The 26,222-nt window shown below is 36.5% G+C and overlaps 1 protein-coding gene across 1 annotated transcript in view; it reads left to right on the top strand.

Annotated features, from left to right (window-relative positions):
• Positions 1-25,078, top strand: part of LOC145995258 (uncharacterized) — a 66,052-nt gene extending 40,974 nt beyond the window's left edge. The window contains exons 2-3 of the mRNA XM_083131832.1: positions 9,095-9,262; positions 21,970-25,078. Coding sequence (XP_082987958.1) covers positions 9,095-9,262; positions 21,970-24,144 — 2,343 coding nt within the window. The 3' untranslated portion in view covers positions 24,145-25,078. The remainder of the gene's footprint in view (positions 1-9,094; positions 9,263-21,969) is intronic.
• The last annotated feature ends 1,144 nt before the right edge of the window (positions 25,079-26,222 follow it).

Raw genomic sequence — 26,222 nt, 5'->3', positions numbered from 1 at the left:
TGATACACCCCAGGACGACGGCGTACCCAAGGAAGGGAAGATGGAGCTGCAGCTCGCGCCCCTAAGTTGATGAATCAAAAAATAAAATAAAATTTTGAGAAAATGTGTGACCATGATATACAATACACAGAAATATTCATATGTTGGAAAGTACATAATTGATAACTAAGACAGTAAATGATTCTAATATACGAAAAACGCTAGATCTTACATACAGTTCTCACAACTGGAAGGGAGAAATTTACCTACTGAGCGCAAAAAGTTTCCTGAATTTTTGAAGCTAGAAACACTCGCACAGGCACAATTTTATCACATTTCCCTGTTTATTAGGCTCGAAGGTCAGTACTCTCTAGAACAAAATCCTAGGAACGCCAGGAGATCTCTGGAATAGTGCAGAGTTATTTCGTAAGTGCGACTGCACCTTTCCCCTTCCTCCCTAACCCTTTTCCGTACAGGTGCACAGGTTCAAAAATCACTGAGGGTGTCAACAATTTTTAAAATTGTAAGATTTACTTTATACTATGTATAAAAAATTGTAAGTACTTCATCAATATCATGGAGATTTTTTTTTTGCCTATTTGTCTTTTCTATTCCTTTATAGTAAAACATCTTGCTTAAACTGCCCGTTATTATTTATTTTTTGTTTACTCCTGTTTTCTCTCGTTTCTTTGACTCTTTCAACAGTACGTTGTAGATATATTTTGTTTTAGGTCCCTTCATTAATTCGATCCTACCACCATTATTCATCATCGTCCCGATTGGCCAAATGTAACAGAAAAGCGACGCAAAAATAAGAAAATGGAACAGATTACAAGTGTGCAACTTACTAAGAAAAATAATATAACAGGTTCATGTTTACTCTATTTTGGTATCTGCTTGCCTGCCTATTGTGCGCACCCTATTTGTCAAAAACGTCTTTTCACCAGGCCCGTAGCTAGAATTGATGTCCAGGGGGGGCACACGGGTTATCAGGGGGCCGCTTTGTAAACCAAGTCAATTTTTTAAAAAAATAACAGTACTAATGAAGATGTATGTTTGTGGGGAGGGGGGTTCATTAACTTATAGCCTATACAATTTACAAATATCATACAGATACTACATTTTTCTACATCTTTTAAACCATCTCTTGAGGTGTTATTTGATTGATATTGTAATCATTCCTTACAGTAGAGGTTCCCAAAATTTTTCGTTTCACGGCGCCCTTAGTGTTTCAAGATTTTTCCGCGGCGCCCTAGTCAGCACTTGCAACGCCCAATTAGTGTGGTTAGGTTGTTTGCCTTAGTTAAAAAATATACATGTAAAAAGTACTAAATAAGCAAATATTTGAAACAATCATTTCAGTGAAAATAATGTAACATTTTGCGGCGCTCCTAAAACCCAGCCACGGCGCACACTTTGGGGATCACTGCACACTCAATACTACTTTAGATGATACAGATATGCATATCATACACAAACGCACAATATTCAATCACATTGCCTACAGTACATTTCCCCCCCGGCCGAAGTAATGAATGACACTCCCCTTCGTTCCCAAAACTTGAGAGCTGTTGACCTTTGAGATGCGAAGGGAATTTGCATGATGACATCAAAGTCACAGATTTCTCTCTAAACGGGAGGTCTCAACAGGGACAGTGAAGGCACAGATAAAGATAAATAATGGACAGTTTAAACATTGCACTGAAATGAAATTAAACAAATTCAAGCGTTGCTGTGAAAATGTTAAATTAGGTTCCATTACATTTCAAATGATATAAATAATTAAAAATTATATCCTGATGAACAGTTTAATGTGTTAATGGAAAACATGGAGAAAATACCACGCGTTACGAAACCAGAGGTCATGAATTCCAATTTTCTAAGGTTTATCTCTTATATTCATTATATATATTATATATATTATACGCGGCGCCTCTGGTTCTGCATTCTATTCCTTCATCCATTAACTTCATTTGATCCTCATTGTAGCGATTAGCTTAAATAAGCAGAAAAGCGATGTACAATAAGAAAATTCATTGACTTTTTTTTTTTACCGAGAACTCGTCATCAGCATGTTAGTCTGAATCAGCGTCCGTTCCTCAGTAGGGCAAATGAGTAAAATTCTAGAAACTTCTTCTGGAAATGTAGGCATGTTTCACTTGTGAATCTCGCATCACTGCGCCGAGAAAACGCCGCAAGGTACGGACACTGACCACTGCCACAGTCTTATTTGTGGTAGCCATTTGTAAGGATAAGTATTGGAAACAATGAAAGCTCCTGAAAAGAATGGGGGGGAGAGAGAAAAATGTGGAACGATGAATGCATGTGAGGTAGGTTTTGGTGAATCTGAAGAGGAGTGATGTGGTTTCTGGCCTCGATTTCTTACCCACTGCCCTCCTCACGAATGTCGCTGACGTAACAGCGAGGCACGTTCACCGGATCTTCATCGCTTGGAGAGTGCTAAACGCTGACCACGCTCGAACCGGTCCGCACTTTCCTCGGTCGTTTCAAAACCTGTTCTCATGCCCAAATAGCAATTCTTAATTCACTCTTCTTAAGGGTCTAATGAGGGGTCATTGAAGATGATACGCGTGCCTACCTTAAAGATTGTTTACTCCATTCTTCGTTCTTGAATGGGTAGAGAATTAATGGAGTACTTCAGTTTGGTACCTCATTTATGCTTCATACGCAGTGGCGTGCACAGGATTTTATAAGGGTGTCTTACTTTTTAGTAGCCAGTTCAGGGTGCGAAATCATTTAAGACTGGTGGGGGGGAGAAAGATCTTAATCTACAAAGCCCCTCCCCACAAACATACATATAAATTAGATGATATCCATATTTATAATGTTATTAAAACTAAAAATTAATTACTAAATTAAAATTATATTATTATTATTAATTACACATAAAGAAAATAATTTGTTACTATTATATATATATCAGATATTATAACGTAGCAAACTAATTCCCTTACTAACTGGTTAAAGATGTTAATAAATTATGAAATACTAGTTGAAGTGGTTTTATTATGTTAAGTGCTTATTTAGTTTTTGCTTTATGTTAATATAAATCAATTATATTTCATAGTTATTATTGTTTTGCATTCTTGTCTTAATTTTATTGTGCGTATTGATGTAGATTTGTTAATGAGAGAAATGGCATTGAACAGTCACAACTACACTAATTTGTGTGCGTTTTCGATATTATTCTTAGTAAAGTATACTTGAAATTAAAAGTAATTGCTTATCTTTTGTTTGTTGGAACATAAACTCTCCCCCCCGGAAATTTTTGGTGGGGGGATTTTTGAGGCCAAGATTGTTGGTGGGGAAAATCCCCCCGCCCCCCAGAATTTCGCACCCTGAGTCAGTCCTATATTTTGCCATATTTTCCAGCATTTAAGTTGTTTTTTTAGAAATACTGTGCGAAAAAGGGAAGGGTTATACCAACTCCCCTTGAGTACGTCACTGGTCATACAATTCCTTTTGTATGATAATGTAGATACTATAACACAACTAGTTCTAAATCTGACCCTGTTCGTTGTTATCGATTGATTTAGTTTATTTTATTTCGCTTTTCTGCCACTTTTGGCTAATCGTGAAGATTAGAATGAGTGATAAAATTCATGAAGTGACACTCACAAAAAACACCCATGCCCAGGCCAGGATTCGAACCCGGGACCCCTGGCGTCGTAGCACGTTCTGATAACCATTCCAACACGGAGGTCGGCTGTTCGTTGTTATCGTTCAATAATTATAAACTCTGTGAAACCGATTTCGTATGTTGTAGAACATTTTCTGCAGCAAAGCAGCCATGCAGCGAGTATGGGACAAGAACAAAATGAAACATTTGTGAAGGCAAACAACTAGCTTCACACAATAAAAATGTTTGTCGAAACCTTTCCTTCCGTGAATGTTGCTTAAACTAACTGGCATGCAAATGATCACAAATATCTCACAGAGGCCTCTCACCAATTCACGAACCTTTTTCTTCTACAATGCAGTTTTCGTTGCAAGCGAGACTTGAACGTTTCAGCCATTAACGTTGCATAAGTATGCATTTTGTCAGCAATGCCCTACTTTAAATCTTTCTTTGTAATTATATGTTTCCCAGCAGACATTTCACATTCCGTCCGGAAACTATGCATGAGTATTCTTAATTAAGCGTTCTTAAAATGCTCAAAATTTTGCATGCCATTACCAAGACAGAGAAAGTAACTTGCCTTTGTAAGAAATCGTCTGTTTCTCATATTGTGGCAGGGAATGTTGACAATTACTTTTTCCTCTTGGTGCATATCCTTTTACCAAGAATATAGTTTTCCCTTATGTCTATCACGTCTTGGAATATGCAAGACATGATATCTCAACACAAGTGAAAATAGGTAAAGTCCATTACAGCGGCTTGTGAAGGATTTTCCTGCATAATAAGAATCCCAATTGTGTCTGGGAATTTCGAATCTCCCAAAGGAATTTGTCGTTTTATTACCTCTTGGGGTTAACCGCTACGATGAAGATGAATGGTAAATTGAAGTAGACGAGGACAAACCATACTTGATTTCCACAGGTATCGAAACTAAGAACCCTTTCTTGGTAGCGCAATAGTATACTAACCACTCTGCCACAGAAGCTGGCTAAATATCCAGGAACTTTGGATAGCATAAAATTACCATGGACGTCGACGGGGAGGAGGTTGAGCAGGTCCGTCGATCGCCTCTCACTGGAAATTGGCATAATTGAAGACTAAAATTGGTAAACGATGTAAGTTTCACAATAATTCAAACACCGTTTTCTACGTTAAACTGTGAAATGTGCCATGCTTTATAACGTGGTAAACGTGAAAAGTGGCTGGTAGCCCTCTAAGTAGTTCAAAGGGCGTGTAAAGAGGTCACTAGTGTGCACGTTCTTACGGGCTGATGTGCGGAACGATGCGATTTCCCAACACTTTTGCTTTTGGCACTTACAACGTTTACCACTTTTAATACTCAATTCATTATGCCAATTACAAAAATTCAGAAAGCATATAATGTTTATTGCTAATAACGGAAATGATGTTCAATTTGTTATTCGAAGAGAATAACAAAGTAAACAATGCGTCAAAAAGGAAAATTGAGTTTTAAGTTCGCTTCATGCATAGATAGGCTAATAGTGACTGGATCTACAGTTAAAAGTGGGATCCAACTAAGTGTCTCTTCCAGGTATCCAACCTGGGACCCCAGGAAAAAATTGAGTGCAAAATTAATATTCTACCATTCCAACCACAATTTCGCAGTTTTTAAAATTTCGAAAATTAGAGTTTCATGCGAGAGGACACATCATAAACACTATGACTAAACAAAACGTTTAAATATTTTTCTTGAACTAGGTATGTAAAACTTAAAAACAGTGCTAGATATCCATTCATCATTCATTGCTCATCACTATCATATTCCAAATATTATGATAATAATAACTTTGGAATAAAATTGGTTTATTTTTATTAGTTTATAATAGCTATCGTTTTTAATAATGATCATAAGAATTACAATATATTTTTTTTATTTTTTATGCTATTCGAGTTTTATTAATTGCCTGATCCCTCCTACAAAGAACTCTGACAACACCCATGATAACGAGTTTAACATAATGAAATTATCAGCATCATTAAAAGGAGAAAGTTTAAGGAAAATTTCTTCGAGAAAGTTTATGGAGAAATTTCTTCCCTGTTAAAATCTTTCTAGTGAGGTGGGTGAGATTGTACAGTTTTAATAATGTTTAACTTCTATTGAGCAATCACTAAAGTGGTTGGAGGAACACCTGATTAACTCTTATACAAGGCCATGGTTAGGGTCCACATGTGAGTGTGGTGTTGTCACTTGGTTGCTTCATGCTTGGTTGCTTGTCATGCTTGTCACATGGTCCTTTTACCAATTAAAATCTTTTCTGTTGAAAATGTTGGAGAGATATCTGTTTTGAGTTTATGTTTGTAGGAAATCATGCGAAATCAACACAGCCTGCAACCTGACCATCTCCGATTTCCATGAAATTTGGGGAGTTGAAACTATGCATGGAACTTAGTAACTATGAAAATTTTTAGTCTCGTGCGTCTTGTAATTGTTAAATGATTCAAGGTCAAAGTTAGCAGAAATTGCCCTTTTTGAGCCCGATTAGCTATACTAAATGTGCTGTAATGCCGCCACCATTTTGCCTAGAAAGCTCAAATAAAGCTTATTGTACAGGGAATTGAACAAGCTTTCCAGTGATATATAACAAGCCCACCTTTCGATAAAAATATAATTTTGTCACGTGACCTTGACCTATGACCGTGAATATCTCAAAACATGTCATCACCAAAAATCGTGAAAAAAATATATTTGGTCCCTCATGCCATACTCTAAAACATATCAAAAAATCATTTTGGGACTGCCATCGGATCAGAAGATACAAAATAATATGTTTAACTATGTGATTGATAAAAGCCTCATCACATGAACTATGACGAGTCAAAAGTCCTTTAACACCCCCTACAAAATGTAAAGGAGTTATCCTGGTCATGAAAGAAATATGTTAGGCACAGGGAGATCTCTAGCTGTGTGTGTCAAGCGCAGATCCGGCATATTGTTGACCGCCATATTGAATTCAACGCAAACATTTCAAAGGAAAGTGGGTGATGTGAAATATCAAATCAGGCTAGAATTTCACGAGAAATGAAGCAGCGAAAGTTTTCCCAACTTATTTTTTGGCAGCAAAACGTTATGCGCATATCTTTCACTTACGATATATGCACATTATAGTGTTGTCAATATTCCTGTGAGCACACTCGTTGACGTCTGTCACACTCACATAGAACATTTGGCAATGTAGCAGGTGCAACAAAATCGCAAGCAGCAACTATGCCTTCTCTCAGATAGTCAATATCAGTTACTTTTAGTGCATGCACCATTCTCTTCAAATGTTTTTGAAGGTAAAAGTCCTCCTAAGATGTTAGATCTGGGGAATGTGCAGGCCTTTTAATAGATTCCCATCTGCCCATCAATCTACCTAGAAATTTACCATGAAGAATGTTCACATAGTGAATCCATTCGGCTGGGATCTATCTACTGTAAATTATCAAATCACAGGTATTGCGTATAATTTTTATTAACTTTACCAGGAACATAAAAATTAGCATCGTCACTGAAGAATTTTTCATTCCAAAGGAAGTGTCACGTAATTGTTTGAGATACTTTTCCCAATATTCTCCACTATTCAAGTATTTGGTGAATGTTGCTGATTAAAATCATAGTATGCAATGGTGCGTATACTTCTTTCTGTCCCAAGATGTCAGCGTGATCTCGCCGAGTTCCTGACACGTTATTAGCATTCTTAATACTTTGTTTTTAACACTTCGAAAAGTAGAAAATGATTACTGGCATTCACTAATAATTTTTTGCTGGTTAAATATACTTTGGAAAAACCTTCGCCGCTTCATTTCTCGTGGAATTCTAACCTGATTTGATATTTCATATCACCCACTTTCCTTTGAAATGTTTGCGTTGAATTCAATATGGCGGTCAACAATATGCCGGATCTGCGCTTGACACACACAGCTAGAGATCTCCCTGTGCCTAACATATTTCTTTCATGACCAGGATAACTCCTTTACATTTTGTAGGGGGTGTTAAAGGACTTTTGACTCGTCATAGTTCATGTAATGAGGCTTTTATCAATCACATAGTTAAACATATTATTTTGTATCTTCTGATCCCATGGCAGTCCCAAAATGATTTTTTGATATGTTTTAGAGTATGGCATGAGGGACCAAATATATTTTTTTCACGATTTTTGGTGATGACATGTTTTGAGATATTCACGGTCATAGGTCAAGGTCACGTGACAAAATTATATTTTTATCGAAAGGTGGGCTTGTTATATATCACTGGAAAGCTTGTTCAATTCCCTGTACAATAAGCTTTATTTGAGCTTTCTAGGCAAAATGGTGGCGGCATTACAGCACATTTAGTATAGCTAATCGGGCTCAAAAAGGGCAATTTCTGCTAACTTTGACCTTGAATCATTTAACAATTACAAGACGCACGAGACTAAAAATTTTCATAGTTACTAAGTTCCATGCATAGTTTCAACTCCCCAAATTTCATGGAAATCGGAGATGGTCAGGTTGGAAATTGCACATATCTGTGTTGATTTGGCATGGAATGACTCGTTTTAGGTCCACTTTATGGACTGATAAGCTAACAGGAATTACACATGCAGTTTAAAGTGAAATATGAACTACTCCACCAGGTCCGGTTCGCCTCCATGCTAGTTTGAAGGTTGTTCCTGTTAAGGGTTAACAATTTCACTTTGTAATCGCTTAGGAGTACTCCTAGTCCTTCAGTATTCAAATTGTTTTTAACCCATCTCAATCTCCTCTGGTGATCTGATGTGTACTGACATGATCTTCATCTCACCATCACTAGACTGACATTGTGAGGTTGCCTTCACACTCACATCATGAGGTCACCTTTTTATGTATTCTTCTTCTAACATCCAAACCATTACATGCCCTAATTCTCATGCTTCTCTCCCTCACATCCAGATTTAAGCAACATGCAGAAATCTCAATGTACGATGAAAAATAAAACTTATTTTACAGTTTACAAGCATTAATGATTTGTTAATTACATTTGTAAACTCATTTAGAGTGTTGAACAAACAATTATTTCCATCATGACACAATGGGTATTTTCTAATGTCATATTCTGTCAAATACGCTCTTTACTTTGTGCAGAAGAAAAATATATATTTAGACATGGTCTCTTTACTTATAATGACGAGGTTGTTCCCAGTTATAACGTGAGATTTATCAAGATGTTTTGTATTAAAATATGTGACTATTGTTTTCTATTGTGAAGTACTATATTTTTGTGTAATTTTTTACAGCATATTTATTAATAATTTATTTTGCAGCTTGTAAATTGTCGTGAGCACAGAAAGTATGTACTGCTTGCACTGCACTTTTATTTAAAGAAGCAAAGCATACAAGGGTAAATGATAATTGTTTCCTGAATTTGTGTTGAATTGAAAAGATTGATTTTTCAATTTCTAATTTACATCTTACATGCAGATCATTGAAAAAAGGTTTTTTCTTTATTTTTAACAGCCTTTATGGTTGCTGCTGGTTGTGTCAGCATATCAGGTAGTCCGAGGGGAACCACCTTCTGGCAGTGGCCAACATAGGAACCACAAATATGCACATGGCGAAGAGGGAATGCCAGTAAAATTCCCTGGACCATCCACAGCTGATGAGAAGTCATCTACTGCTTCAACGGTTTGTAATGCATAATGCAATGCAAATTTATATTCCTAATAATATGCATATTAGCAATATAATTAAAGTGTTAACTTTTTTTGTTGTGTTAAAAATCAGGATGCAAAATCATTGAAGACTGGTGTGTGCGAGGGGAGAAATATCTTAATCTATGCACATGCAAATATATGATATACATATTTATAATGTTCTTAAATCTAAAATAAATTACTAAATATTTAAAAATATATTATTGGAATTAATTTCTTACTTTTATATATATATATATATCAGATATTTATAAAGTAGCAAACTAATTCCTTTACTAACAGGTTCAAGATGTCAATACAAAATAGTTGAAAAAGTTGAACAATTTTATTATGTGATAGTTGAAATTAAATAGTATTGTTTAGTTTTTGGTTTCTATTAATATAAATCAATTAGATTTCATACTTATATTTGTCTTGCATTCTTGTTTCACTTTTATTTTGCGTATATTGCTATTGATGTAGGTCTGTTAATGATCTCTTGAAAGGGAGATTGTGTGATTTCGATATTATCCATTGTAAAGTATATTTGAAGTGAAAACTAATTGCTCATCTTTTGTTGTTACAACAGAAGACTCTCCACATGGAAATTTTTGGTAGGTCAAGAATGTTGCTGGAGTGGAAATCCCCCCTCCCTCACCAGGATTTCGCACCCTGGTTAAAATCTAGATTGAAACAATACTCATATTGTGCCCTTAAATAATTTTATTTACACATGTTCTCAGTGCTTCAAGTTTAGGAAGAGGGTGAACATGCATCCTCCAGTTAAGAAATTTTTCATAAAACATCCCCCCCGCTGGAATATTTTGCAAAGGTATACCCCACCTGCCTCGTTGTATCCATGTTGATCCACATAAGCATCCCCCACCTACCCAACAATCTGAACCATTTATCCCGCAGTTAAGTATTTCCACTTCAAGCACTGCATGTTCTAACCAACAGAAAATGACAATGATCAGTAAAAACACATTTAGTGTTTGAATTGGAGGAGGGAAGCTGAGGAATATGCCTCCACCTATGTTTTCCTACCTAAGTTCTGCATTTCTAAATCAGTTCCAAACTGGGGAATGTAACATTCTCCTTCCGAGAACCTACATTCTATCATTATTTTATTCCTATTCATCAAGGATTTGTATATTTTGTATTTTCCTTATTTTATGTCACTTTTCTGCTTCTTTAGTCTAATTGCAACAGTGAGTGTGAATTATGATTAGAAGAAATTGATGAAGGGGAACACAAGGATGCACTTATGTCCAGGCCTGATCTCAAATCTAGAACCTTTGATGACAAGATCCATGAGACTGAGATAAAGTTTAAGTCTACATTATGCGCAGATAGGCCAATCAGGACTGGACCTGCAATTTAAAGTAGGATCTCGTACATTGCTTCCACCAGGAATTGAACCTGGGCCTCCTTGATTACAAGGCAACGTCATCACTTTCACACAGATGGACCCAGAAGACATGTTAAAGAGGGAAAACTAAAAAGGATCTTTGATAAAGAATACTGATAAACTTTTACAATATGCAGAGGGCATCACAACAAACAATTTCTCTCAGTAGCATTTTTACTTGTTAAGGCCTAGTACAGATTCCTTGAACCCCCAAAAAACGGAATATTATATCCTGAATTAGGAACCATGTGATGCAAATTCATGGTTGCAGCTGTCATTTACATTTTGTTGGAAAACATATTAAATTTTATAGAGACATCATCAAGCCACATTGGAAGTGTGAATTTGCATGGTTTGGTTCTCTCCTTCAAATCATGCATGCATCAACAACCTATATACGTATGTTGCATATCCTATTTTATATTTATGCATTAAAGTAGAACTTAATAGGTTTTGCGTAGAGGTATTCACACTCTGAAGGGGCCAATCCTCATGGTGGTGTGTTTAGCACAGCACACTACAACAGGAGCAGTCCTGGGTTTGAATCCTGGCCTGGGCATGCTTGTTCTTTATGATTGTTATTTTATCATCATATCATCACTTATCGTCATCTTTGAGATTAGCCAAAAGTGGCAGAAAAGCAAAGCAAAATAAACCAAATCGATAAACAATAAATGTTCCAGATGACAGCCTTCACTTTTATTGGTTATCCAGCTGTCCATAATGTACTCAAAATATCATCGTTTTCCAACAAAAGGATAACTGTTGGTGGCAACTTTGTATCTGTAACACATGGCTGCATACAGATGGGGAAGGTATTAGTCTGTCAACAGCAGTCATTGGTGGTGCATTTGTCTATCGTACACTCTCAAGATACTCTGGAATGTTAGACCTGACAGAGTTCCAAAGAGGCATGATTGTTGGAGCACGTTCAGCTGGAGCCACAGTGACAGAAACCGCAAACCTTGTAGGGTGTAGCACAGTATTAGCCGTTATGACAGTGTACACAACACAAGGTAAGATGGCATCTTCAAAGCACAGCAGTGGACGAAAGACAATGCTTGCTGCTCGGGATAGGAGGGTGTTGAAAGCCCGAAAGTGGTGGCCCAAAAACACGAGCAATCGTTATCAGAGATAACATCTGAAATGAACAGGCATCTCCAGGACCCCATTTCAACCAAAACTGTCAAAAGGGGAATCCATGCTGCAAACATTCATGACAGAGTGGCAATTCGTAAGCCATTGGTGACATCACGTAATGCTGTCAAGCGACGCCAATGGTGCAGAGCTCACAGAAGTTGGTCCCCACAGCAGTGGCAACAAGTCATCTGGTCTGATGAATCAACATTCACGTCATTTCAGACCACCGGGCGCATTTTTGTGTGGAAAACGCAAACATGGTTCGAAGAACATGACAATGAAGTTGGACATCTTGAATGGCCCCCACAGTCTCCTGACTTGTACATTAGAACATTTGTGGGGATATTTGGAGTCCAAACTGTGTGCTCGAAGTCCACCTCCAGCCACAGTTTCGAAATTGGAGACTGCTCTGGAGAAAGAATGGCTCCATATTCCCTTAAACATTGTGCAGACCTCTATGCGTCCATCCCACATCACATACAAAGTGTACTTCAGTCACAGGGTGGTCCAACCCCATATTAATAAAGATTTTCTCTAATTTCACAGGTGTTCGTATTATTTTGTCCCCAATTTGTATGTACAAGATTGAAAATGTTATTTTTCAATGGCTTGTAGCATTGAAACATTACCAAGGAAAGCTCTTCGTTTTGATGTCTTCTACACACTGTGAAAGTTTGTCAGTGTTGCATGGTGACATCCTGTGTGTGCATACTTGTGTGTGAACGTGTATAACTGGCTATCTTGAGCAATTCTAGGAGACAAAAAGTGAATGGTTCCCCAAAGGCAGCACATTGAAAATTCAATATACAATGCCTGTGCTAACATGAAGAATCAGTAAGAACTTCTCTTTATATTATTACATATTCCTAAACAAAAAGTTCCTCCTATTAGCTAGAATGGATATAACTGTACTTGAATTGGGGAAACACAGAGCGTCATCCTGCATCTCCCCAACTAGGATAATTCATATCAAGTTTCCTTGCCTTATTGTCATCCTGTTGAACCAAACAAACATTCCCTACCTATTCCCAAGGATCTAGATGAACATCCCTTTACTCAAATTGTCTCCTTTGAGCAGTAAATGGTAGCACATAGCAGCTTACCTCTACAATGAAAATATTTTTACTTATGGAAAGGAAAGGTGTGGGGTTATTCTCATGTGTCACATTTTATACTATTTACTTTCAGTTAACATAGGAAGTTCACATTGTTTTTTTTTCAGAATATGTATAATTTTTATCACATTGTCACTTTCTTGCATGATTATTTGTGCATATAATAGGTGTACAGACAACTGATTACAGGGAACAAAGTATTGATAAAAGTTCAATCAGGGAAAGAAACGCCAAGTTCCATTACACTGTTTTACAAACAGTGTATGATGCATTCAAAACAGGAGCATAAATGGGGAGGGTCCAGACTCCTCAAAATCCCATTGCTGTGTACATTTATTGTAATTTTAGGTGTAATTATATGCATGAACTACCTCTGATGCAGAAATGGGACTAAAATTACTCGACTTAAAGGAAAGCCGAATCTTAAATTGAAACTTTCATATAAACACACGCACTTGCAAATTGAATGCACGTATATCAGAAGCATATTCTCATGTTATCTGGTTTATTGCTGGTAAACCTTTTTTTTCTCTTATGTATAGAAATTGCCTGAAAACTTGAAGTTGCTGGACTTCTGTTTTCCTTATACGTACATGTTTGCATTGGGGTTTTATTTCTATTACATTTACTTAATATATAATGTATACAAAAATTAAGAATTGTTGCGGTAAACCAGGTTAAATTATCAGAATATGCGACCAACACATATTTACAAATATTGGATAGCATATAAAACTATGTGGGTCGAACATTAGAATTAACCTCTGCAGTTTTATGAAGCATCCTATCCTACAAAATTAAAAACAAAAATAAAACAAAATTAAGACAGTGTCTTGCTTGATAAAGATATTTTTTTTATTTTGTAAAAGGTTGTGCTACTAGGTAGGTTTGAGACATTTTCATTGCAAGAAAGTTCACTATCTAATATTACACCTAAATTGGTTCCTTCACACAGTCAGGATAGGTTCCTTATTGGAAACAATATATAGGGGGAATTTTGTAACTTCTTGGATACATGAAACAAATGCTTCCTTTATCTGTAAACATGATTCATTGGTATAAGAATGCCTGTAATAACACCATACAAGTAAAGTTTATTTTATTTTTTAAAAGAAAATTTTGAAATTTAAATAATTCCATTATCTGTGTTTTCAAAGCTAAATAATTCAGCTACCTTAAAGAGTGTAAATTGTCCAAAATTTTAACACATATCTTGCCTTAATTATATGAATGACCAGTGTGCATTCCAGAAATTCTTAAACTTATTTCACAAATAGTAATTATTACACTTACGTATGTCTTCATGTGCGGGTGCTTGAAGTGAGGGGGGATTCTAAGCTAAGAAAATTTACCTAAAGCATCCTCCATATGTCTTACTGCACTGTGCTAAACATAGAAGCATCCCACTAGCTTACTCTGTGACTTGAAAAAACATCCCCACCTCCAAACAATTTCTGCTTCAAGTGCTGCATTGTGCTGTGGTAATTTATTTGTTAGTAGTATTGAAAAAGAGGCAGAATACAGGAAACTACCTGTTTCAGCATTACCCTTATAGACCATGCATCCTCCTACTCTTGCTTTCCTGTCTACAAGGATCCAACAAACATACCCTACCTAACTCACACAATTTCCACTCTAAATATTACTCATAAAGTTATTTAAAAAATTGTAACTTGAAACATGATATTGTGTACTCTGTCCCATCTATCTCTGGAACAAGGCTGCATAGCAACAGAGAAGAGGAGGAATCGAGTGGGCAGATTCAAGCAATACACACTGCTGCGAAAGCTGGTAACTGCAATTGCTTTTCCCCTCCACACAATCTCATTTCCTCTCACATGTTCATTGGTGAAGCCATTTCACATCACTACTTGCACAGAGCCTTGTTTTCATTCGCTTGGTCCAGAGATAGTTGGGACAGAGTATAAACTGCCACCTTGTTTGGGAGCCACATAGATGGAAAGTAATAGTTGAACCTAATGATATGTAAATGACTACCTTATCTTACCCTGGGTGTGGTAGGAAGAAGACAACAGATATTAAAATAACAATAATAATTGGTATTGAATCACATAATTGTCAATTTCATGCTCCGAGAGGACATAATGTGTTATCTGTTATTTGTATTAATAAGTTAAGTTATTCCACAAAACACTGTTACATTAAGGCATCTTGAATACCATTTTTTACATTACAGATTTTTTTTACTCATACATGTATGTTTTATGTTGGAAAACGGTATACTCACAAAATTCTCCTTCTTTTCTCGATTGTGCCATTACAGCTATCTTGAATGAATATAATGTGCTATTTACATCTAGTAACAAGCTAACAATAAATAAAAACAAAACAGTAGCAGTAAAATTTCACCACCAAAGAAATAATAGCAACAACACATCAACTGTAAGCATAGAAAATGAAAACATTAAATTCGAAAATTATATAAAATTTCTAGGCATATGGTTACAAGAAAATCTCAATTGGGACACCCATATTAACTATCTAGTCGGAAAATTAGGCAGAATCAGATACAGCATAAGAATCATGAAAGACATAACAGAAAGGAACACAATAAAACCCCTATATTTCAGTATATTCCAATCACAACTAATATATGGCATTATATTCTGGGGAAATGCAAAGAACAACATAAAAATATTTAGTATCAGAAAAAAGTATTAAGAATTATGATGGGGAAGCAATGGAATGAGCCATGTAGGGAAATCTTCAGGAAACTTTACATTCTGCCACTACCCTGCCTACATATACTTCATTTAATATGGCATGTAAAAATGGATCTGACCAGGTTCTCCAAATGTAACAAAGAAGTACATCACTACAACACGGGGAATAACTTAAATCTCGGAATTCCAATGCATAACACATCATTATTAGATAAAGGTCCAAAATCCATAGGCATCCATCCACCTATACAATAAGTTACCATATCATATAAAAACTATTGAACCAATAGCCAAATTCAAAAAGGAACTAACAAATCATCTGTTGTACCATTGCTTTTACTCAGTGAGGGAATTTATGAATCTGTAATCCATCAACCCAACAAGAGTGCAATGGAAAATATAATCAATAGTTCCAACATAGACCCACAGTAGGCTGGATGCCATTTCACATCTCGTATCTGTTGTCATTTGAGTGCAATTTTTAGTATCATCTTATGATGTTATAAGTCTTACGTTTATAGTATCTCAAAATATTTTGTTTAATCTTATAATCCATTACAGAATACATATATTATCTTTATATTGTAACCTCAACATGTGTTACTGATGTTACTATTATAAATAGACTGTATCACTAATAAGAGTACACACCTTCCAGCATTGAACTGTAATAGGCTAAGGTATCATTTCATAGTATCAACTCACTATATTATTGTATTTCATTGTATTAGTATGTTGTAATGTGAATACATGACATGTCCGATATCACAGCATGTACATGCAAACATGACTTTACTTATTTCCTGTTACTCTGCTATGGAGCATAGGCCCTCAACGAAGTATCGCCAATGGACTCTGTTTTCAGCCATCTTCCTTATCTCATTCCAGGTCTTTCCTGCTTCCCATATTCCTTGCTCTATTGTCCTTCTTCAACTCATTCTTGGCCTTTCTCTCCTATATTGTCCTTGTGGGTTCCAGCTCAATGCTTGTCTTTCTATTGCTGATAGATCTTTCCTCAATGTGTGGCCAATCCACTTCAACTTTCTTTTTTTGATCTGTATTCCCACCGGTTCCTCTTGTGTATGTTTCCATAGATTTTCATTTGAGATAATATCTGGCCAATATATCCCCAGAAGTTTCATTAGGCATCTATTTATGAATATCTGTAGGTCTTTAGTAATTTTCTCTGTTACTTTCCAAGTTTCACATCCATAAAGGAGAACTGACTTCACAGTAGTTCCAAAAATTTGCAGCTTAGTTCTTGTGGAAATTTCTCTGGCTTTCCAAACTTTATATAGCTGAATAAATGCCACATTTGCTTTCTTAATTCTCGATCTAACATCTTCTTCTGTTCCCCTGTATTTGTTACCAAACTCCCCAGATATGTAAACTCTTTAACCTCTTCAATATTTTCCTCATTCAAGTGGATGTTTTCCATCTTTTTTACATTTGATCTTCATGATTTCATCTTTGTACTATTAATTTTTAAACCAACTCTTTTCCCTTCCTTATCCAAATCTCATAGTTTCTTTTCCATATTATAGTATGTGTGAGATAGCAGACAAATATCATCTGCAAAGTCCAAGTCTTCTAGCTGTTTTGTGAGACTTCAATTTATACCTCTTCTTCTTCTGTTATCCTCTTCATTACGTTATCAATTACCATCAGAAATATTGTTGGTGATAAAATACATCCTTGCCTTACTTCTGAAATAACTTGTATTGGATCCGTAAGTATTCCCTCATGCACAACTTGGCATATGGAACCATCATAGGAGTTTTTAATAAGATCAATCATATATGCTGGAATACCATATTCCTTTACAATTGTCCACATTTTCATTCTATTTACAGAGTCAAATGGTTTCTGGAAGACCACAAATATAAGGTACATATTAGAGAAGTATTCCATACTCTGTTCTATAATAGCACGCAGTGATCTTATCTATACAGGAACAGTTGCTTTGAAAACCTGCTTGATCTTTCCAATATTTTTCTCAACACATCCTTTAATTCAGTTTAAAATAATTCTGCTTAGAACTTTGCTAGGAACTGAAAGTAGTGTTATGCCTCTCCAGTTATTGCAGTTAGGAATATCTCCCTTCTTAGGTATTTTTACTAGTAGACCTCTTTTACAATGTTCTGGTATTTATTTTGTTTTCCATATTTTTGCAAAAAGTTTTTGTAATACTTCTATTGTCATCTCCATGTCTTCCTTGAGAATTTCTTGTGAAATGTTATCAATTCCAGGTGCTTTACCACTCTTTCGTTCTCTCAGTGCTTTTTTAATTTCTTCTTTTGTTGGTTCTTTAGTAGTTATTTCATCATCTATTTCATATTCTGGCATTTCTTATGGTATTTCAAGCAAATCTTCTGTCCCTTCTATGACTTGATTTAATACTTCTGAAAAATGTTATTTCCATCTATTGAGCTGATTTTCCTTCTTTGTAAGGAGTACCCCATCTTTATTTCTCACTGAGCAATTCCGTATGGTTTTCTTTTGAGACAAGATCTTTGTAATTTGGTATACTTCCTTCATATTTCCCTCATTTACTGCTTTTTCTGCCTTCCCGGCTAACTCGCTGGTCCATTTCCTACAGTCAGCTCGTGTACTACATTTCAGTTCATGATCCATTTCCTATATTCTTCTTGTAATTCTGCTTTCTTTCTCCTAGTTTTACACATATTCATCTTCTGCTTAATGTGTTTCCTTTCTTCTATTTTCCTCCTAGTTTCCTCTGACATCCAGTTATTTTTCTTAGGGTTTACATATCCAAAACTTCTTTTGATACCATTGTAAATGTATTTTTCACCTTTTCCCAGTGTTGTTCCACTTCATCACCATTGAGCTCCCCTAGTTCTTGATATTTGTTTCGAAGTTGCAACTTGAAGTCCTGTTTTACACTATTGTTCTGTAGTTTTCCAATGTCAAACTTTGTGCTTTGTTTATTAAATTTCTCTCTTGTGGCCATAATTTTTACTCTAAAATTGGCTACCATAAGATGATGATCACTGCTAATGTCTGCTTCACATTTATTTCTCACATCTAATAAGGATGTTCTCCATTTCCTACTTATAGCCATATGATCAATATCTGATTTTGAGTTCTATGATCTGGGATACCCAAGAGATCTTATGTATATTTTTATGTTCAAATAGTGTACCACCAATAGTCATTTCATTTGAGGCACACCAATCTACAAATAGTTCCCCATTTTCATTTCTATCACCTAGGCCATGTTTGCCAATCACTTACTCCAGCCCAAAATTTTCTGAGCCAATTTTGGCATTTAAATCGCCCATTACTACGTGGGTGAATCAAAAAGTAAGTTACACCCCTCTGTAAAAAAAAAAAAAAAAAACACATTAGAAAGAAAAAATATATTGGACGAAAACTCATGAACATTTGACTTTTTCGACATAGTCACCAAGGTGTTTCAAGCACTTTTCGTATTGTGTGACCAGTTTTTCGATTCCTTGTGTGTAAATATTCTGTCCAATTTCTTTGAACCACTTTGAGACTGCTTCCTGCACTTCCTCATCTGACACAAAAAGCAGACCCCCTAGGTCTTGTTTGAGAGGACCAAAAAGGTGGTAGTCACAGGGTGCCAAATCAGGGCTATAGGGAAAGTGAGACCACACTTCCCACTTGAATTTCTGCAGTAAATCCTGTGTGACACTCAATCTTCTGGGCCTTCAATCTTTTATGGCTTTTCTCAGCTTGTTTAAATTTTCTCAGTATGTTGCGGCATTGATTGTTGTTCCTCGGGGCACAAACACACTGTAAACAATGCCTTTGGAATCGAAGAAGATCGTCAGCATGACCTTTCGAACCATTGGACAGGTTTCGACTTTTCTTGGTGGTGGCGAATCCTTGTGTCTCCATTTCATGGATACCCTCTTTGTCTCGAGAGTGTATTGGTGCACCCAGGACTCATCTCCTATGATGATTTTGCTCAGAAACTGCGGACCATCCGTGGAAATGACAGCGCAGCATTAAAATGTTTATTTTTGTGCCCGTCGGTAAAAAAGCGCGGCACCCAGCAAGAGCACAGTTTACGATAACCCATCTGATCACGAAGCAGAATAGACATACTACCATAGGATATGTTCAGTTCACTTGCAATCTCTTTAATTTTCATGCTGCGATTAGCAACAATGATTGCATTCACATGCTCCTCGTTGTCGATAGTGTTCACAGTTGCAGGCCATCCCCCAACACTCAGTTCGTCGTTCACGTTTGATCTTCCCTCTTCGAACATCTGGCACCATTTTGCAATCATGGGAAGTGGCATCGCATTCTCACCATACACCTCGACAATTTGGCAATGGATTTCACTCCGATTATGCCTTTGTGCCCACAAAAATTGGATGACAGAGCTCACCTCAATGTTGGATGCCACCTCAATACGATGTGCCATACTCACACTGTGACTACTCGCATACTTAACCAGCTGAAGCAGGGCTTCTTCTCGTGTGTGAAGAAAACATTCCAGACAGTGTTGCCACCAAGCATGATAATTTTATCTATCTTAGTACAGGAACATGGTCGGGTGTAACTTACTTTTTGATTCACCCTAGTATAACAACATCTCCCTTCTTAACGTTATATATAGTGTCTTGTAATTACAACCCTTGTTTTTCTTCTATTTCTGCTTGGTTTGTAGGTGCATAGCATTGTATGATGCTAACATTTTGAATCTTTGCCTGAAGTCTGACCATAATTATTCGTTCAGATACAGGCTTCCAGTCCAATATACTTTGAGCAGTCTTCTTGCTTATGAGTATGCCTACTCCATACGATTTCATCATCCTCATTTGGTCTACCTGAATAGAGGAATGTCATACCACTAGATGTTTTTATCTCTCCAAATTCATTCCAATGCACTTTGCTCATTTCCAGAATGCCCAACTTATATTACTCCATTTCTGCTTCTACTTGTTGCAATTTTCCTACCTCATAACCTCATATAATGTTCTAACATTCCTAAACCCCACTAGAGTTTTCTTTTTAAGTCCAAAGGTCATCGACAGTTTGTCTGTCTGGCTGGGGCTGCCATCTTTAAGCCTTGGTACTTGCCACTCCACAATGTGGGACACAGATGCAGATGTTTGTATTTGTCTGTTTGGGACTGGGTAGGAATATTAGGATAGGATATACTGGTAAGATGGGATGTTTCAGAACGCCTTAGTCTGGCTTCTCTTCTGAGACCTGTCCTACATGGGTGACCCTGCTGGTATAAAAGTCTACCACTGGCAAACCCCTCTGCCCGCATGGTCAGATCTACTTTAAGGTGGTGTTCCCTGGAGGAAAAATGCAAACATGGATGAGATATATCTAATCTAATCTATGTACCTCTAATGTACGCATTTGAGTATAACTTTACAAAGTTGTTTTAAGATTCTCAGTACATAAAATAATTCAGACTTTGGTCTGGTTCTTATTTGAGGTGCACAATATTGCAATGAAGATACTAACACCTTCAAGTCTATTTTATTATTTACATTTTTATGTAGCATGCTCATCAAATTTAAATTACATCTGCCTTCGAATTTTTCAAAATCAATGTAAAATCAAGCTCAAAATATGGGGTGAAATTAGGGTATAGTTTGTCTTCTTTGTGCTGAGAATTTGGGTTGAATCCTATCTACGTCTTTTATGTTTATGTTCAGACACTGCAATATTACACATCCATATCTATGATGAAGCAAACAAGATAAAAATAACATTTTAAATATTTGTTATGTTGGCCGTGCATTCTTTTACTAAACCTAGTTTTTTATGTACTTTTTATGGATATGGTCTTTAGAACACAGCTTAGTGACATATACATCACCAAGATGTATGATTTTTTTTTAACTTGATATGTTGCTTTTGTTAATGTTATTATTCAATCTTAGTGGAATTATGCTCAAGAACATTGGTAAAACTATAATCACACATAAGATAAATGTAATAAAATGTTCCATGTTAAATCATCTTTGTTCTCCTACCAACCTATTTTGCAGAAAAGGAGGAAATCTTAAATTTATCAAAATTCAGTGGAACCTCAATTTTGCGCTTTTCAGAGCATTCAAACTGGAAAAAAAATATGGGAAAATGTAAAATCGAGGAAAATTTTGTAACATTTTGCTATGATGGGGCCATCAGGATTGAATGTATAATGCAGGAAAATATAAAATCGGGGTTCTACTGTATTGACTTGTTTAAAATATCAGTCCATATATTTCGTCATCTTATTAACATTTGTTATAATTTTATTGCATAGTTACATCACCACTCAGTAGAACATGTTTTTTCTGACAATTTACTTTGAATTAATTATTTTTATTTTTACTTACTTTTGCAGGCCACTTTTGATTCGACAGGAAGTGAGTTAGATTCTGCTGTTGCTCAAAGTGCAAGTGGTAGTGTGCAATATGTTGCTTTACATCAGCCAGCGGTTCCACTGTATGTATATCCAGCTCAATTACAGAGTCCTGTATACAGCACAATAGCAAATGTTGTCCCACATACAGCACAAGATACTGTAGGTGCTGGCTCAAATAATTATGCAACAGCCCAGGCAGTATCAACCTTTACTGACACTGTGAAGAACTTTCCACCAAATTTTCTCCCTCCAGAAATTTCAAACCATTTTCAAGGTTTGTATGGAAGTGCACTTGGTTCAAAAGTGCCAGTATCAAATGGTCAAGTGGTGGCCTCTGCCACGGACCAAGTAGGACTTACATATGGCAGTTATGGAGGACCCCCAATAGATGACAGTTATCCACCACCATCACTAGGTGATTCTTACGGTGCACCTGAGATTTCCTCACCATCTTATGGACCTCCACCACCCAAGGTTTCATACAGTTTTCCACCAAAAGGAAATTATGGACCTCCAAAATCAAATTATGGACCTCCACCTAAGGGTGTGCATGGACCTCCTCCTAAACATCACTTTGGTCCACCAAAAGGAAGTTATGGGCCTCCACCACATAAATCTCACAGTTTTGGACCTCCAAAAACATCTTACGGTTCCCCTGTAAAGGCATCCTTTGGCCCACCAAAAACGAGTTACGGAACTCCTTTTGATACTTTTGGCACGCACAAACATTTCCATACCCACTCTCACGCTAAGGGACCGTCAAGTTCTTATGGGCCACCAAAAGGTAGCTATGGACCTCCTAAGCCTTCTTTTGGGTCTTCACATAGCTTCAGTCCCCCAAAAGGTTCCTTCGGACCTCCAAAGCCATCCTATGGTCCTCCAAAATCAAGTTATTCATCCCCACCATCAGGCTATGGTCCCCCGAAATCACACAAGCCATCTAAAGCAGAATTGCAAATAACACAAGCAATATTTCACTCTCAAAAAGATGCTTACGGCTCTCCCCAAGAGTCATACGGATCTCCTCACATAGGACAAGGTCATAGCCCTTCTGGAGGATATGGCTTGCCATCAAAAGGAAGTTTTGGACCACCACCTAGCTCTTATGGCGTACCCGACACTAGTTTTGGTCCATCTTCGTCAAGTTCGTATGGTCCTCCAAAGGAATCTTATGGTCCCCCTACAAAGTCATTCGGACCACCTAAGGACACATACGGTTTGCCAACTAACAGTTACGGCCCACCATCAGATAGTTTTGGACCTCCAACAGGACCACATTCACAATCCTTACTGGATAGTTTTGGACCAATTAAGAACTCTCATGGACCTACTACAAAGAGTAGCTACGGTCCACCAAAGGGTATCTACGGACCCCCCAAAGAGAGTTACGGGCCACCAAATGATATATATGACTCACCTAAAGATACATTTGGACCTGCTGGTCTTGGTATTATTTCCGACAATTTTGATCGTCCACCATTTGACTCATTTGGACCACCTGATGATGCTTATGGACCACCATCTGATTCTTACGGTCCTCCTGGTGCATCTGGTCCACACAATGATCCACATGGTCCACCACCATCTGGCTCATATGGACCTCCCGATGGATATGCCCCAAGCGATGCTTACGGTCCTCCCCCTGATAATTTTGGGGCTTATTCCCATCACTCATTTTCATCACACAAAACACCCGTTATAGTCTATAAAGGTGTTAGACCTCCGGTACGTGTATATCATAAGCCAATAGGTGACCCTCAAAGGACACGCATCTACAATCCTCTCCACAATGAGAGATCTGATCCTCTCCATGCATCATCATCACTTCTACCAACACTTCACACTGCTGTCTCTGCACCTGGTCATCAGTCAGCATTTTCACCCCCTGATCCTGTTTATTCCACTGCATCATCAGACTGGACACCAATAAATGCACCAGCCGGAGCTGTTCCAGCAAGAGGCTATGAAATACCTGCTCCAGACCTTTCGCAAAGATCATCCTCACACAGAATAGATAGAATAGACAGGGCAGATCACATAGATGACACAGAGAGAGCAGATCATGATAATCACAGTAACGAAGAGGAACCAGAAAAAGTTGTTTCTGCCTTTGTATTATTTAATAAGAGAAAGTCATTGCCATCACATCAATAAAAATAATTGTGTTCATTTGTGCTATTTGTGGTATTTATTGTTCATATATGTTACAATAAAATTTGAGTGTGTTTATAGAGTGTGAGATTATGTTGATGAGTTGTGTTGTTTGAATGTATAATGATATTCTATGCAAGAAATTGCACAAATTTGAATGAATGTTTGCAATCAAAAGACTAGTAATTTGTTGAATTAAATACTTGAAGTAGGAATTTTGAAATTAATGTAATAGATATGCATTTATTGAATACATTGCTGCCTACATGTTACAAACATAATTATATTGAAATTGTTGAGTGTGTACTTTATTAACAATAAGATATAATAAGAATATGAAATTAGCATGCAATAATTATCATGCCTACATGGAGTCCATGTCTTTCAACTCTAACATGTGCCTCCTGTTAGTAAGTCACTTATTAAAAGCTACGAAAAATGTGCCAATAATTCTTGTTGCAGTACTGTACTATGTGTGTGCATCACCTTAACTTTGTAAATAAGTACTATTATGAACAAGAAATACAATTAATTCTATGGCGACAACTTAGAAAAGCTGACACTGGCAATACAAAGTATACGCATAATACTAAAGTTAGCAGTATTAGATAAAAAAATATTTTTAAATGTTGTCGCCTTGTTTGTCACATAGTTGACATGCATTGATAAAAATCTATCTGAAATAAATCTGTTCAACCTGTAGCTAAAAATAGGCTCTGTTCAATATCAACAAGTTAATACTACTATGTGTACATAAATGATAATGTGTGGCTGAATGAATGTATTGTGCTATCATTGTTCATCTTTTGTAAAATATTTATTTTTTATTATTAGATGTTGAGTTGTTTCTATGGCTAAGTATGGCTAAGGGTATTGTTTGTATGTTGACATGTACAAAATATGTCAGATGAAGGAATAAATTAACTTGTGTATTGTTTCTGATTATGTTCAATTTTCTACCATGTTCATTTCTTACTGGAGAAGAGTTTCAATTGACATCAAAATTATTATGAAGCATTTCAACCTTGGAGACTTGCTTCTACCAGACCTACAATAAACTCAAGAATTGCTTTATCTACATGTGAGGCAGTAACTGTAATGCAGCAAAATGACTAATGTTCTCACTTTTGGTGCAAATGGTTCTTGGTTTGTTCCCTGATGAAATCTCAACATTTCAATGTTGGTCCCGCATCATGAGGGCAATTGGAAGATACTGGAAAGCAATATAGCAAACTCTGGTCTCAAAACTCAGGAAACAGTGTTGATGGGACTCTTTCCTGTCCCTGCATCATCCAATGAAAGCTCCTTGGCAATTTTGGCCCTCTGTTACTAAACGGTTTGGTTTAGGTATTCTTTTAAATAAAAAATGGCTTCAGGGTGTCTACTATTTTGTGAAGACAAAATTCCCTGACTTTTCCAGGTTTTCCAGACCAAGAACAAAAATTTTCAAGACCAAGTCATTAGGGCAATTAATGTACATGAACATGTATGTACAGTAGCAGTGATTAGAGGAGAGTGTGGGGGGATTGTCCCCCTACTTTTTGCCCCACCAGTATGGTCTCTTAATGCTATCTCTTATCTACCAAGAAAAAATTAACTGTCCTTGTCCCAATCCCAAAGTTTTGCCACCCAGTCAAAGGTGATATATGTAATACGTAAAATCAGAGCACTTAGATGGAAATTCACACTTAGTCACACTCAAGTTTAAAAACCATAAACTGTAGTACATCAGATTAATCTTTTCACCACAAAGCATACTGTATCCTCTTGTACCTGTATATTTATGGGAATTTACCGATATACTAGGAAGCTTTCATTATCACATTATATGAAATTATTGATGGCCTCCCTTCACCCCCTTATAGCCATCTGATCCACCCACACATTATAAAATAATTTTATCAATTTTTTGGAGTTAATTTATTTCCATAACAATTCAGTAGTCATTAGAAAAATAATATATATGATTATAAACTGAATGTAATTTTGTACAATAGTTTTCTTCCTTTAAAATAAATGCACAATTTGAATACTTGAAATGTTTTTCTAGCATATAGAATTGGCATTCATTAACATGTCAA

This window comes from Lepisma saccharinum, chromosome 11, assembly GCF_977018435.1.
Source record: "Lepisma saccharinum chromosome 11, izLepSacc3.1, whole genome shotgun sequence".
In the NCBI taxonomy this organism is placed as follows: domain Eukaryota; kingdom Metazoa; phylum Arthropoda; class Insecta; order Zygentoma; family Lepismatidae; genus Lepisma; species Lepisma saccharinum.
This window is presented reverse-complemented; position numbering and strand designations above follow the sequence as displayed.